At 38.6% G+C, this 12,914-nt stretch overlaps 1 protein-coding gene across 1 annotated transcript; it reads right to left on the reverse strand.

Annotated features, from left to right (window-relative positions):
- Positions 1 to 235: 235 nt before the first annotated feature.
- On the reverse strand, positions 236 to 3,843 carry LOC149832911 (lysM domain-containing GPI-anchored protein 2-like). Its single transcript, XM_090012638.1, has 4 exons — positions 3,160 to 3,843; positions 2,409 to 2,523; positions 1,731 to 1,918; positions 236 to 668 (listed from the first exon to the last, which is right to left on the reverse strand). Exons 1-4 carry the CDS (start codon positions 3,818 to 3,820, stop codon positions 445 to 447), a joined length of 1,188 nt encoding a protein of 395 aa, XP_089868764.1. The 5' UTR covers positions 3,821 to 3,843; the 3' UTR covers positions 236 to 444.
- Between the last annotated feature and the right edge of the window lie 9,071 nt (positions 3,844 to 12,914).

The following is a 12,914-nucleotide window of genomic DNA, read 5'->3' on the forward strand; positions in this document are numbered from 1 at the left end:
TATGGGAAGATTGGTTCATGATCTCCCACCCTGGTTTTTTTTCCCTTCTTGTTAAGACTTTCTTATAGGAATCGCAATTCCCATGACGTTTGAATTCCGATTCTTGAAAAGGAATCACGATTATTAAGAGTGGAAGAATTCCTGGAAATTTGAATTTCAATTCCTGTGAATGAAATCCAATTTCTGATGTACGAGAATTCCAATTCCCACAGTATTCTCATATGAACTGAAAGGCTAGCAGAGGAATCTAAAGTTGGTTGGGAAAACTAAAACAACAAAAATTACAGTATATGTCCTTATTTCTAATATCCAAATAATACAACATTGCCGCTGTTCCCCAATACAGAGAAGAACAATTTAAAATACAATAAGACCAGACAATTATACGGAACAAAACTATCCAAGCTAGAAACTGAGACCACAAGCTGTTAATCAGTCCCAAATTCAACTCATCTCTTTGCTTCTCCATGAAATGTAGAAGACAGCCAAACTTAAGGTAATATAGAAGCTCAATTGCCATCCCCATTTTGCTGCTTGTAGCCGTTGCGCAGAATTTGCTGGACCCACTGTTGGTTGCAGGATTGGGGGACTCACGTTCACACCATTAGGTTGTGAAGCTGGGCCAGGGGTTCCCCCGGGTACCCTAGCAGGTTGCAAAGCTGGGGCAGCTGCATTTCAGGGAAAAGATTGTTACCATTGTAACAAAGAAAACATGCAAAGGAGGATGTTAACGCTAATTTTCTCCCAATCCCACATTAAATTAATACTAGGCTCATTCCACGTTCTAACTGCCACAGAATTTCAAGGATTCTTGTACCATTTAGTAATGTATTTTCTTTAGGAGGATACCATTTATTAATGTATACCTAATTCATTATACCTATTGTATACATAATGTTTTATTGAATATACTATGCATTTCACACGGCCCTGTGTGTGTGTGTGTGTGTGTCTGTTCCAAGCTTGTTGGATGGACAACTGGCATATAGATGCAGAAAATAAAAAAGCAGCAGTCTTTTGGATCTATGCGAAGCAAGAAGAGATAAGTATAGTTGAATTAAAATTTTTAGAACTATGGAACAGATTGTACTAATATTGTATTTAAGAACAATTAATTAAATTTATTGAAATTGAAGCATAGATTATTTGTCAGGGAATCTTCAGCAGTTCTATTGTACAATTACAGAACTGATCTATCATAAAAGTATTAGTATAAGGATGAAAATTAGTAAGAACATCTTAAATCCAGGCAGAGAACATTGTTCAGTAATCCCAAGAAAACAATGTGGCAAATACACACTTGTACTAGTTTTTAGTTTCTAAGAAGGCAAGTTTTTGAGAATACATAGGAGCTTCCAAAACGACTGCTTGCAATTTCTGGTCTTCATAACTAATTGAAGTTTTGATGATGTCTCAAACTATGCAGTGAAGGCATTAACAAGTGCATATTTGATATACTATCCCCAAATCATACTGTGCACATTTTCTTTTTTGATATTTACACGAAGAAACAGCCCCCTAGGATCAGAGACCTAGCAACGCTGGCTCTGCCTGCAGTACTTATGATCACTGTCCTGGCAGCATAAAACTAAAACTTCGTGGGCTTACCCTTTTCTCCCAGGGGTCACCACACTTCAGCTTCAGCTTGCAGAAGGGATGAAGCTCATGGGATTTGAATTTAGACTAGGCATTGTGATATTTAGTAATCATTACGAGTATGACAAACTTACGTGAAGCGGCACATGTTGATTCGGTGGCCATTTTTGTGAGGATGCTCTGATTTGTGTAACCAGCATATGAACATGTCAACTCACAGGCACTTCCAAGGGTCGAGTTGCCCAGGACAAGGTCTGCGCCTTTGCATTTCATGGATGGGCACATGGACATATTAGCCACTGGGTTAGGCTCACAATGTAATCTGAAATCATGCACACCACCAAAACAAGACACCCCAAAATTAGAAGCCAAACAGAGAGAGTTTCTGTTTGGTTACTAATGAACAAAACTATCCCCAAGAAAATAGGGCACCCTTCAAAAATTAGAAACCAAAAATATAGAAAGTTTCATTACTAATGAATCTGTAGGATTTAGGACCATGGTGTGTGCAGTGAAGGCGAGGAGAAGGGAATAGGGTTGAGATTAACGATCTGCTTCAGAAGAATTTCTCGATAGAAATATTGAGCTCTTTGTGTGCCTACAGAGGCAGGGGTTGGGATACTTATCTTCCTGAATTACGGTTAACATGTTGAAAATCCGATGTGATGTGGGGCCCGCCACTATTATCATACCCATTAATCTAGATCTAATACCTAGATCCATCTTTGGCTTATGGGTTTCATGTGTGAGACCCAATAATCACACTTGATCTGTACCAGGATCCAACATGAAGAGAGAGTTTAGGAAATTACTGCCAAGTGCTGCTGCATTTACACTGAACACAGTTGTTTGCAGTAAGAGCATAGCTGCCGTTTGTCACCGCTAAAGACCTATCCAACGATGTATTACGGATTGTAGATGAACAAACTGCAAGGAAATGAAGTCAGTGAGAAGCTTGCAATGATATATATAAAATAGAATATATCAGGCCTTCTTAACATACAATAAAAGTGAGGGGGCTCGATTTAGATTGGCGAGAGACATGGTCACAAAAGTTGAAGACAACAATTATTTGGATGCCAATTTCAAGCTTTTATTGGTAAAATCATAGAAGTGATAAACACATTTAAAAATTCAAAAAGTATATGACAAGCTTGCCTATAAATATGAAAAAAAAAGAGAAAAAAACAAACAAACAGTACATGAAAATAAAATAAGGAAAAATTACACAAACATGCCTAAATTTTGTCCTATTTACAAAAAACAACTTAACTTTTGAAATATTACAAATACATGCATAACTTTTGAGAACTGCTTTGTTAACTAGGCGTGTATTTGTAATATCTCAAAAGTTAGGCAGTATTTATAAATAGACCAAAATTTCGCGTGTTATTGTAAATTTTTCTAAAAATAAATGTTTTTTAATGTCGGTAAAAGCATAAATTCAGTGACATATTTCATTTGACGGATAAAATCACATTTTTTTTTGAAATTTTCCTCAAAGTGGATCTGGGCCCAGCCCTGATCCGACCCATTAATGAACGGAAACCCAAACTCACTCACCTCTAAGGGGGATGTCCAGGACCTGACCGGCCAAGAGGAGGGTCGGGTCCGTGATGTCATTGAGCTTCATGATCTTGGACACGTCCGTCCCGAACTCGGCCGCGATGCCGTTCAAGTCAGACCCGGATGCGACGACGTGGGCATAGTGCGTGACCGGGAAGGTGTGACGGGTCTGGTCGCAGCTGCAGGGGAGTGGGATCCACAGCCTCTGCCCGTTGTGGATCGTGTTGGGGTCCGGGATCCGGTTGACGTCGACGATGGACGGGTAGTCAACCAGGCCCGAGAACACCATGGTAGAGATGAGGTAGAGGGACTCTCCGTCCTTGACAGTATGCACTGGGCTCCGGTCCGAGTAGCCCGTGCCGTTGGTGCAGCGGCAGGGGATGGGGACCCGGACCGTGGTGGTGGAGTTGATCCGGTGGTGGGCGGAGGTATTGAGGGGGAGGGAGTTTGGGCCGAGTAGGGAGGCGTAAGAGCGGAGGCCGAACTGGGCAGCGATGGCCGAGAGAGTGGCGGTGTTCGACGGGACGTAACCCACCAAAGCCTCGCACGTGTGTGTGGAGGGGGAGGAGCACTTGAACCCCAGTGCTGTGGCCGTTCGTGCACACGTGTGGATGGTCGAGAAGAGAGCGAGGAGGAGGAGGAGGAGGAATTCTTTCATGGCACCTATGGCTGGATAAGATGACTCTCTCTCTCTCTCTCTCTCTCTCTCCCTATGGTCCGTATGTGTGTGCTTGTGTTTTATAGATGGACGGTGTGAATACGAGAAGAGAAAAGATCAGGTGCAATTACGTTTTATACATGGCATGTAAGTGTCGCGTTTCGACTCTTGAGTCCTGGACATGGGCCCCTAAAGCCCTAAATGACCGTCCTTGTGATCTTGACCTTTACGCGCAGATCAAGGAAATTGTTGCCTTGACTCGGGCTGTGTTTGAAAAGTAGGCTTGGAAAGTCGTGCTTGAAGATGTTAGGCCCGGTTTGGAATCTGTGGCTGGGATGGAAGTTTATGGAGATTATCCATATGAGGCAGTGACAGCAGTCGAATCCATTCTTTAGTGTAAATACAGAGGAGAAAGGGCCTTACTTCCCCGACAGGGTGGTGTATGTTCTCCCCTGATGATTCACTGAATCCCACGTCTGTGTTCGGGGGTCTGAATGAGCACCACGTATACAAGCACATGGGGCTCGTATTCCCATGTATGTTGACATCACTTAGCATTGGAGTTTGGTGTGGTTGCAAAGACTTCAGTACCCTTTCTTGCTATTCTTCTCATAAAGCGATGATTTGAGAAAATAACAAAAATGCCTTTCATTCAAAAAAGAAAAAACAAACAGTTCAAAAAAGGACAAACATGTCCTCCATCCAGAAAGTCGAGGATGATGTTGACTCTTCAAAGTCTTCTTCTTCTTTCTCCGTAAAACACTGTAAAACACTCTCTCTTTCTCTAGAGAAGAAATCAAGGAAGACAAAGAGTTCTCCCTGGAGAAGGCCATGAACATCAACCCTCTCACTCTCTCTCCCTTCTCTCTCTACTTCTGTGCACATCCAACAGACGATTCTACATTGTTCCATCAAACACCGACTGACCTGTACACTGACTGTAGCATCGTTCAACTTGATGAGTTGTGGAGCCTGATTCATAGTTTTTGCTCTTACAGGAGGGGGTTTGGGGGCTCCTCCCAGCGTGGGTAACATCATTCAACTTGATGAGTTGTGGAGCCTGATTTAGAGTTTTTGCTCTTACAAGAGGGGGTCTGGGGGCTCCCCCCGGCGCGGCTCCCCCCCGGCGCCGGGATTAGCGATGAATATTATCCATCGCTAATATTCAACGATGAATTTTCCAAAGAAATTCAATCACAAAATGGCCATGGTATTTGTTGGTGAATAATATCTGCCGCCAATTTAGCAACGGATTAGGGACGGATATTTATCTGTCTCGAAAACTGAATCAACCGATGTTTTGTGACAGAATATAATCCATCGTTAATCCATCACTAAATTGGCGACGAATATTAGAGATGGATATGTATTCGTCGTTAATTTTTTGTGACGGGTTAGCGATGAATATGTATCTGTCGCAAAACCAAACCAGTGCTTATTTAGCGACGGATCATGACATTTGCTAATCTGTCATGAATTAGTGATGAAAGTAGCGATAGATCAGTCATGTCGCTAATTAGCGACCAAAAAATTACGATGGACGCTATCCATTGCTAAGTCGTCGCCAAACAGTTCAACGATGGATTTGTGATGGATTAGCATCGGATAGCGTCCGTCGCTAATCTGCAAAATTCTTGTATTGACAGGAGATGAAGATAAACTTTCCTCCCCTGGGTAGTCGTTTTCCTGCATTTGTGTCATGCATGCGATTTTTCCTCATAAAAGGTAAATTTGTTTTGAATAACTTTAAAATGGGGCACATTTGATATGCCCACGTATATAGGCAACCCATCGATCATTAAGCAGAGAGTGAGCCCAACTCTCTCCTTAACGCATGAGTCCATGCATGAGGCTCATGGTCATCTAGATGCCATGTATGACCAATAGACTAACTATTTTTTGGGGCCTTCCAACAACGATTTGTATTATTATCGGGCTTTCCTACAGCGATTTGTAGCATTTTCGGGTCTCCAATGAGCCCCACAACGATTTATAGTGTTATCCGGCTTTTAAACAACGATTTGTAGTGTCTTCCGCAAATCACTATAGCGATTTATAGTGTTTTTGGGTCTCCAACGAGCCCCACAACGATTTAGAGTGTTATCCGGCTTTTCAACAACGATTTGTAGTGTCTTTCGCAAATCACTATAGCGATTTATAGTGTTTTTCGGTCTCCAACGAGCCCCACAGCGATTTATAGTGTTATCCGACTTTTCAACAACGATTTGTAGTGTCTTCCGCAAATCACTATAGCAATTTATAGTGTTTTTGGGTCTCCAACGAGCCCCACAGTGATTTATAGTGTTGTTGGATCTCACTATAGCGATTTTTAGTGTCTTCCGCAAATCATTATAGCCATTTGTAGTATTATTCAGTAAGCAAATCACTGTAAATCGCTACCCGAATTAGGACCAACTTGTCAGAGCCATATCTCCCTAACCGAAAATCATATTCCAAATCCGTAAAAAATGGTGTCTTCGTTATTGAGTCTAGTTTATTCCTGTAAATTTTCAGCGATTTCTATTGTCATTTCATTCCTCATTTTAACTAAAAACCAGACCCCTATTATTCTGTGTTATTTGAGTTGCACAACACCATTCTCGCTTGACATCCACATCTTGATTCTGGCATGCACCTTGTTGGATTTTCCATTGATTTTTTCCAACCTTGCTTGGAACAAACATATGTCTTTCTCACCATGACACCCAGTGCATTTTTTGACCACGACACCCGAGACCCGTGTCGGAGGGAGCCCCCGGACCCCCCTCCTGTAAGAGCAAAAACTCTAAATCAGGCTCCATAATGAATCAAGTTAAACGATGCTACCCACGCTGGGAGGAACCCCCAAACCCCCTTCCTGTAAGGGCAAAAACTCTGAATCAGGCTCCACAACGAATCAAGTTGAACGATGCTATCCACGCTGGGAGGAGCCCCCAAACCCTTCTCCTATAAGGGCAAAAACTCTGAATCAGGCTCCACAACGAATCAAGTTGAACGATGCTATCCACGCTGAGAGGAGCCCCCAAACCCTCCTCCTATAAGAGAAAAAACTCTAAATCAAGCTCCACAACTCATTAAGTTGAATGATGCTACCCACGTTGGGAAGAGCCCTCAGACCCCCCTTTCTGTAAGGGTAAAAACTCTGAATCTGACTCCACAACTCTTCAAGTTGAATGATGCTACCCACGCTGGGAGGAGCCCCCAGACCCCTCTCCTGTAAGGGTAAAAACTCTGAATCATGATCTACAACTCTTCAAGTTGAATGATGCTACCCACGCTGGGAGGAGCCCCCAGACCCCTCTCTTGTAAGGGTAAAAACTCTGAATCAGGATCTACAACTCATTTAGTTGAATGATGCTACCCATGCTGGGAGGAGCCCCCAAACCCTCCTTCTGTAAGGGTAAAAACTCCGAATCAGGCTCCACAACAATCAATGTGCAGGTCAGTCGGTGCTTGATGGAGCAATGTAGGATCTTCTGCTGGATGTGCACAGAAGCAGAAAGAGAAGAGAGAGAGAGAGTGAGAGGGTTGATGTTCATGGCCTCCTCCAGGGGAGATTTCTTTCTCGGATAATCCTGCAGTGCAGAGACTGGGTCTTAAATAATCATCTTCGGGGCACTTAAGTATTTACAACCACTCCTTTTCAAGAATCGTCATTTTTTTTGGCACCAATGGAGGAGAGGGTACTTAAGTCTTTGCAATCGCATCAAACTCCAACGCTAATTAATGCTGACAAACATGGGGATACGAGACGCACATGCTTACATACGTGGTGCTCTTTGGGACCCCCCGAACATGAGATGTAGCTAACTGCCCTGTTCGGGGGGGGACATATAACCTGCTTCGCACTTCCCTCATCTCTAATGCATAAACGCCCATTCCGGCTACCAGATTCCAAAGGGATCACCAATGTAGTTTGACCAAACATGCCCTTAAAGTTTTCTTTTTCAAAACTTTCAGGTGGGCCGGTTCGTAAGAGTAGGGTGGTGACTTGTGAACATTAATGAGGGTGTCCCTTGCCGCAAGATCAGAACCAACCGGCTGTTGCGTCTCGAATTTTAGGCACGTAATTTTGATGTCGAGACTTGTGGGTTATATATATTATGCCTAGCCTACCACTATCTTTAACTAAAATTCAAACCTTGTTGCAGACTACTTCTTTGAACATAATTAAGCTTAGAAGATGCTCCTAATCAATAGCTTTCCAAAGCACAAAAAATCACTCAAATCTAGAGAGTGGTTGAGAAGACATAGCATTCCAAAGTTGTCATACATAAGTTGTAGGCAAAGAACCGACGGTTTGGATATTCATGAACTGAGATTCGATGAGTTTGAGTATGAATCAGAGGCTTTAAGATATACCTAAAGATGTATGCAAAGGCCTAAAATAATTGATTATGGCCTGAAATAGGTGAAAAAACTGAAAAAGGTATGGAATAGTTACATAGTTTAAATATGAACTATGGACTAAATCAAGTAGGTCTGTTTTGGGTAGTTGGGTTCAACAGGTGAAAGATTGAGTCAAAGGCTTAATCAGGAATTGGTCGAGTTAACGAAGGTTCTAGGGGCATAGAAGAAAGTCTAAAGAGAAGTTGAGGCATTAAGATAGATGTATGTCAGTTTTGAAAGTTAGAATTGTCTTGGTAGGCAAACGACACTTACTCGATAAGTGCAATTTTAGGTGTTCTAGTAATTTCAAATTGTGGGACAGTTCAGAGAGGCTCCAAAAACTGTATTAGCTTAGGTATATCTTTGAGAATATTAACAAGAGACTGGATCAACAGAGCCATGACTGAAGAGAAGCACCAAGTCGGATTACCAGAATGAATGACACCTCTAAATGGTGTCTAGGAGCTAGAAGAGCTTGAGTCCTTATAAATGTGTGACTAACCTTAGAGTGAGAGCTGAGATTCACGTTAGTTGCTTAGAGGAGGGAGAGAAATGTGAGAGAGGTGAGAGAGCAGACAGAGAGAAAATGAGAAGAGAGATGTTTATAAAAAGTCAAATTTATTTCATAATTCAATTTATTATAAGGAAATTATCAAGCTTTTATTTATAAACTTGAGGTCTGGAATAGTCCAGTTCTAATTCTTAAAATTAAGTTAAACTATGAAACCAAAACACTCTATAGTTGTAAAAAAAGAGAGTCATACTTGGTAAGAATAACTAAACTAAAATACCAACAGGGGCCCGCATGGTAGGTAGGAGATTTTAGTGCATATGTCCTTGTGGTGTGACGTTGTAGGTTCAAAACCCCAGTTATACAATTGAATAATAACTTATGGGAGTCTCCCTAACTTCAGCTTGCCTTAAAAAAAGTACTAAACTAGAGAAAAGAGTCTAGAATTCATTTTTAAGATTATTCTCTTTTTTTATATAATTAATCCGGGGTTAGGCAGACTCCTATCAAAACAACAACCGCCCCATGTGGCAAAGAGATTTGATCCTAGGCCTTCAGCTTGACACAAGAGCCCGCTTACTATATGAGATACTACCTCGTTGGTTAATATGACTCTTTATTAAGTCGAGTTTCTTAAAATCATAAAAAATAATAAAATAAGAATAATCATACTCTCCACGTTCTTTTATTTCTAGGAGGGAAATGCTTCAATAGAGGGGGAGACACCCTCTCTTGTGGGCTCCACTAACTTGCTTTTATTCATTCGAGTGTTGATAGATGTCATGTGTTGGAAATGTCATTTCAATTTTAGAAACTCTGAAAGAAGCAAATACTTATCTTAAGAAGGGCTCACTCATGATCAGCAACCTAAGCTGCCATATCACTATATATGGCTTAGAAACTGAAGTGTCCACCGTAACACTAGATTTGGGGTACCATATGAATTTTGGGTTATTAATTGGATCTAGATTTGAATCTTCTCTTAGGTTTGGAGCTATAGTTGGATTTGGGTTAGAAACAATTAGTGGACCTTGATTCATACAAACCTTACCTACTTATTTAAAATCAAATGGATCAAATACTAACATCCAAACCCAAAGACTCACTATACTCGCTCTGTAATAGCAAGAAATCATAATATTAAATCCCACTATAATCAAAAGAACACCAAAGTAAATCGAGACTGATTTTAGACAGACTATTGAATAATTTAAGGGAATTTCAACTAAATTAAAATATATCATCTAACTTTTAACTAGAAGATAACACATGTCATAAAAAAATTTAAATAGTATTATAAAATATTTTAAAACAATTTTTTAACATTTTTTATTTTTTTGAAAAAAATCCAAATCGTGTTAGTTGGGAATCAATTTTTTACCAATACAATATAAATTTGTAATGCCCCCAAAATTTTAACCCTAATTATTGTTCAAATTTTAAAATTTCGAGGCCAATTTTTTTTTTATAAGTATAAGTAAATAAGATCTTATAATGCAAAAACGATTTTAAAAAATGGTTAAGACTTTGGGCGAGGTTACACAAAAGATAACAATCAAATCAAAATGTACAGGATATACAAATTTCAAACCACGTACAATATAAGATTGAAATATGAAGAGTTTTAATTTTATTTTAAATCAAAGTATAAAAACAACACTTCAGTCTCTACATTATCAAGTACTTAAAATGAAAAGATCATGAATACCAAGATCGCAAGGTAAGAGTAGACCCTCGAGGATGCAGATCGACCAACCATTTGCTCCAACTACTCATTATACTTTACTTGCATTACCTGTCCCCATAAAACGGGGTCAGACTCGCTAGACTGGTAAAACAATCCAAACTCAAACTTAAAGAAAACATATCAAGCATTTAAAGGTAAAGACATGATATATTATTCATCAATCGTCAGGTGATAGACAAGTAAATAACGTCCTCTGAGTCATTCATTTCAAGCATTCGAATATAAAGCATTTCATTACTTAATATTCTATTCAACATTAACTCACACAATAAAGCATAATCTATATGCATTCAAGTAATACAGGTCATTGCATAAATAAATAATATATATATATATATATATATATATATATATATATATATATATATATATATATATATATATATATACATCTAAGACATTCAGATCATTGCATCATTTTCATATGTATTCATAATTCTTATAAACAATAAGTCAAATTATATTTGACCATTCTAGTGTGAAACACACGCACATACATTCTAAGTAATTTAGTTAGATATTCATGATACACAACAATCATGATATATAGATATGATATATTCACTCAGATAATCATAATGCAATCATTTGCAATGAAATTATGAAGGCGTGATGTATCATTCACCTAATAAGTTAAAACTGATCATTCGTAGGCGTGTCACTTATACGCTAACATAAGCGTCATAATCATAACCTCATATCAACATCTAAAATAAATAAGAATCTGATTCTTACATCTGAGTTCAGCATATAATAATACTATAACAAAAAAGCCGAATCTATAGATTCATAACTGGCTATCTTAATCAACTTAGAAGATCACCACAATTTATCATAATATTTTGTTTAATCATAATAAAGATTTACAAGATCCATGCCGGATCACCTCGTCTGGAAAATGTATAACTTCACATGGAGTTACCACCCTAGATGAATGGTCTGTCTGGTCTTAGACAATGCACTTTCTCACAGGAATATACCATCTTCGCGGTCTACCCGCTCTTGGATAATGCATTTTCTTAGTGAGACTTATTGCTCTAGCAGGATTACCTGATCTGGTCATGCACACCCTCATAGAGAATCCTTTGAAAAGAGTTCTTCAACAAGTACTATATCCAATAAAAACTATTGTGATATATGTATCAATACAATTGACCACTCTCAGTGTCGATAGCCACCAACATGACACAAACATGTATACAATCAATATGCATCACATCATAAATCACTTCACATGGCACTTAAATCATAAAATCACGCATTTAACCAATATGGTTTCATGAACCATAGTTCACTATTGAACTTAAACATTTATCGCATGCCTTCATAATTTTATATCACATGGCATTTAAATCATATCATACATAAGCATATTATCCTACACACCATATCATCGCCATAAAAAATATTACATTTCGTAAATTAAACCTCTAAGCATGTGTAAACAAAACATGAGTTTTATACATGAATACGTGAATATGTATATTTCATAATACGAAGCAACTAAACCTCAACATACATAACTCCTATATAGTTCAAGATTTGTACACACGATAAAAGTCATATGCATTTTTCACTACAAGAATCGATATATCACCTTAGATATAATTGTATAAGGGTTGGTCAAAATCTCATTGACCATCCTACCGTACATCATACATATATATTTCTCAAACAAGCAAGACATACAAGTTTAAAATAATTTATATCATTCGCAGTATGCATCGAACATGACTTACACACATTCATAGTAGTTATATGTGCATAATGTATCAAATTTATACGAACACACAAAACAATATAGTATGCGCAAACCAAAGTATGATGGCAAACATTGCGTACATAGTATACATTCATAAGTGCACGGAGATTCAAACTCACACACATGTGTACCTGCAGCAAACACACTCCATATTCTGCTAACTACAATCATGACAAGCATGATCTCTGAACTACAATCACAAGAGTCCTAAATATCCTTAACTAAGTGAAGTATGTGAACATAACTTGTATTTGTAATTTATTTATATATTCAATACAACATAATCATGCTTACACAATTAGTGCCTAAACATGCTCTCTATAAGTTCAGTTAAGGTATCTTACCTTAATAATGTGCAGAACAATTAATCGATACCCAAAAGACTTTGGGGTTTCGAAGTCCGCAAAGACCGCTACCCAAGCAATACAACAAACCATTCGTGTGCGATCGCAAATGCAAAAAACTCAAAAAATGTTAATAATAACAAGGTTAACCAAAAATAGCAAATTACCCTATAAATTATTACCAAGAGCCACATAACACACAAATACACTCTAATAATTTATAAATTCAATAAAAAATATATTTAAATATAATATATATATATAAATAGTGATTTATACTCCAAAATAGTTCTATAAATGCAAATTATGCCCTAATTGGCTTGAATAAATAAATAAATATG

Source organism: Nuphar pumila, chromosome 7 (genome assembly GCF_984573655.1).
Source record: "Nuphar pumila chromosome 7, dmNupPumi1.hap1.1, whole genome shotgun sequence".
NCBI classification, from domain to species: Eukaryota; Viridiplantae; Streptophyta; class Magnoliopsida; order Nymphaeales; family Nymphaeaceae; genus Nuphar; species Nuphar pumila.

What these genes read in the sequence shown, in the direction of transcription:
- LOC149832911 (XM_090012638.1), bottom strand. Translation starts at nt 3,820, where the DNA reads ATGAAAGAATTCCTCCTCCTCCTCCTCCTCGCTCTCTTCTCGACCATC. An exon ending in CCTGGACATCCCCCTTAGAG is followed by an intron (nt 2,524 to 3,159) that starts GTGAGTGAGTTT and finishes ATTTCCTTGCAG; the next exon opens with TTTGTTCATCTACAATCCGT. An exon ending in AAATGCAGCAGCACTTGGCA is followed by an intron (nt 1,919 to 2,408) that starts GTAATTTCCTAA and finishes GCATGATTTCAG; the next exon opens with ATTACATTGTGAGCCTAACC.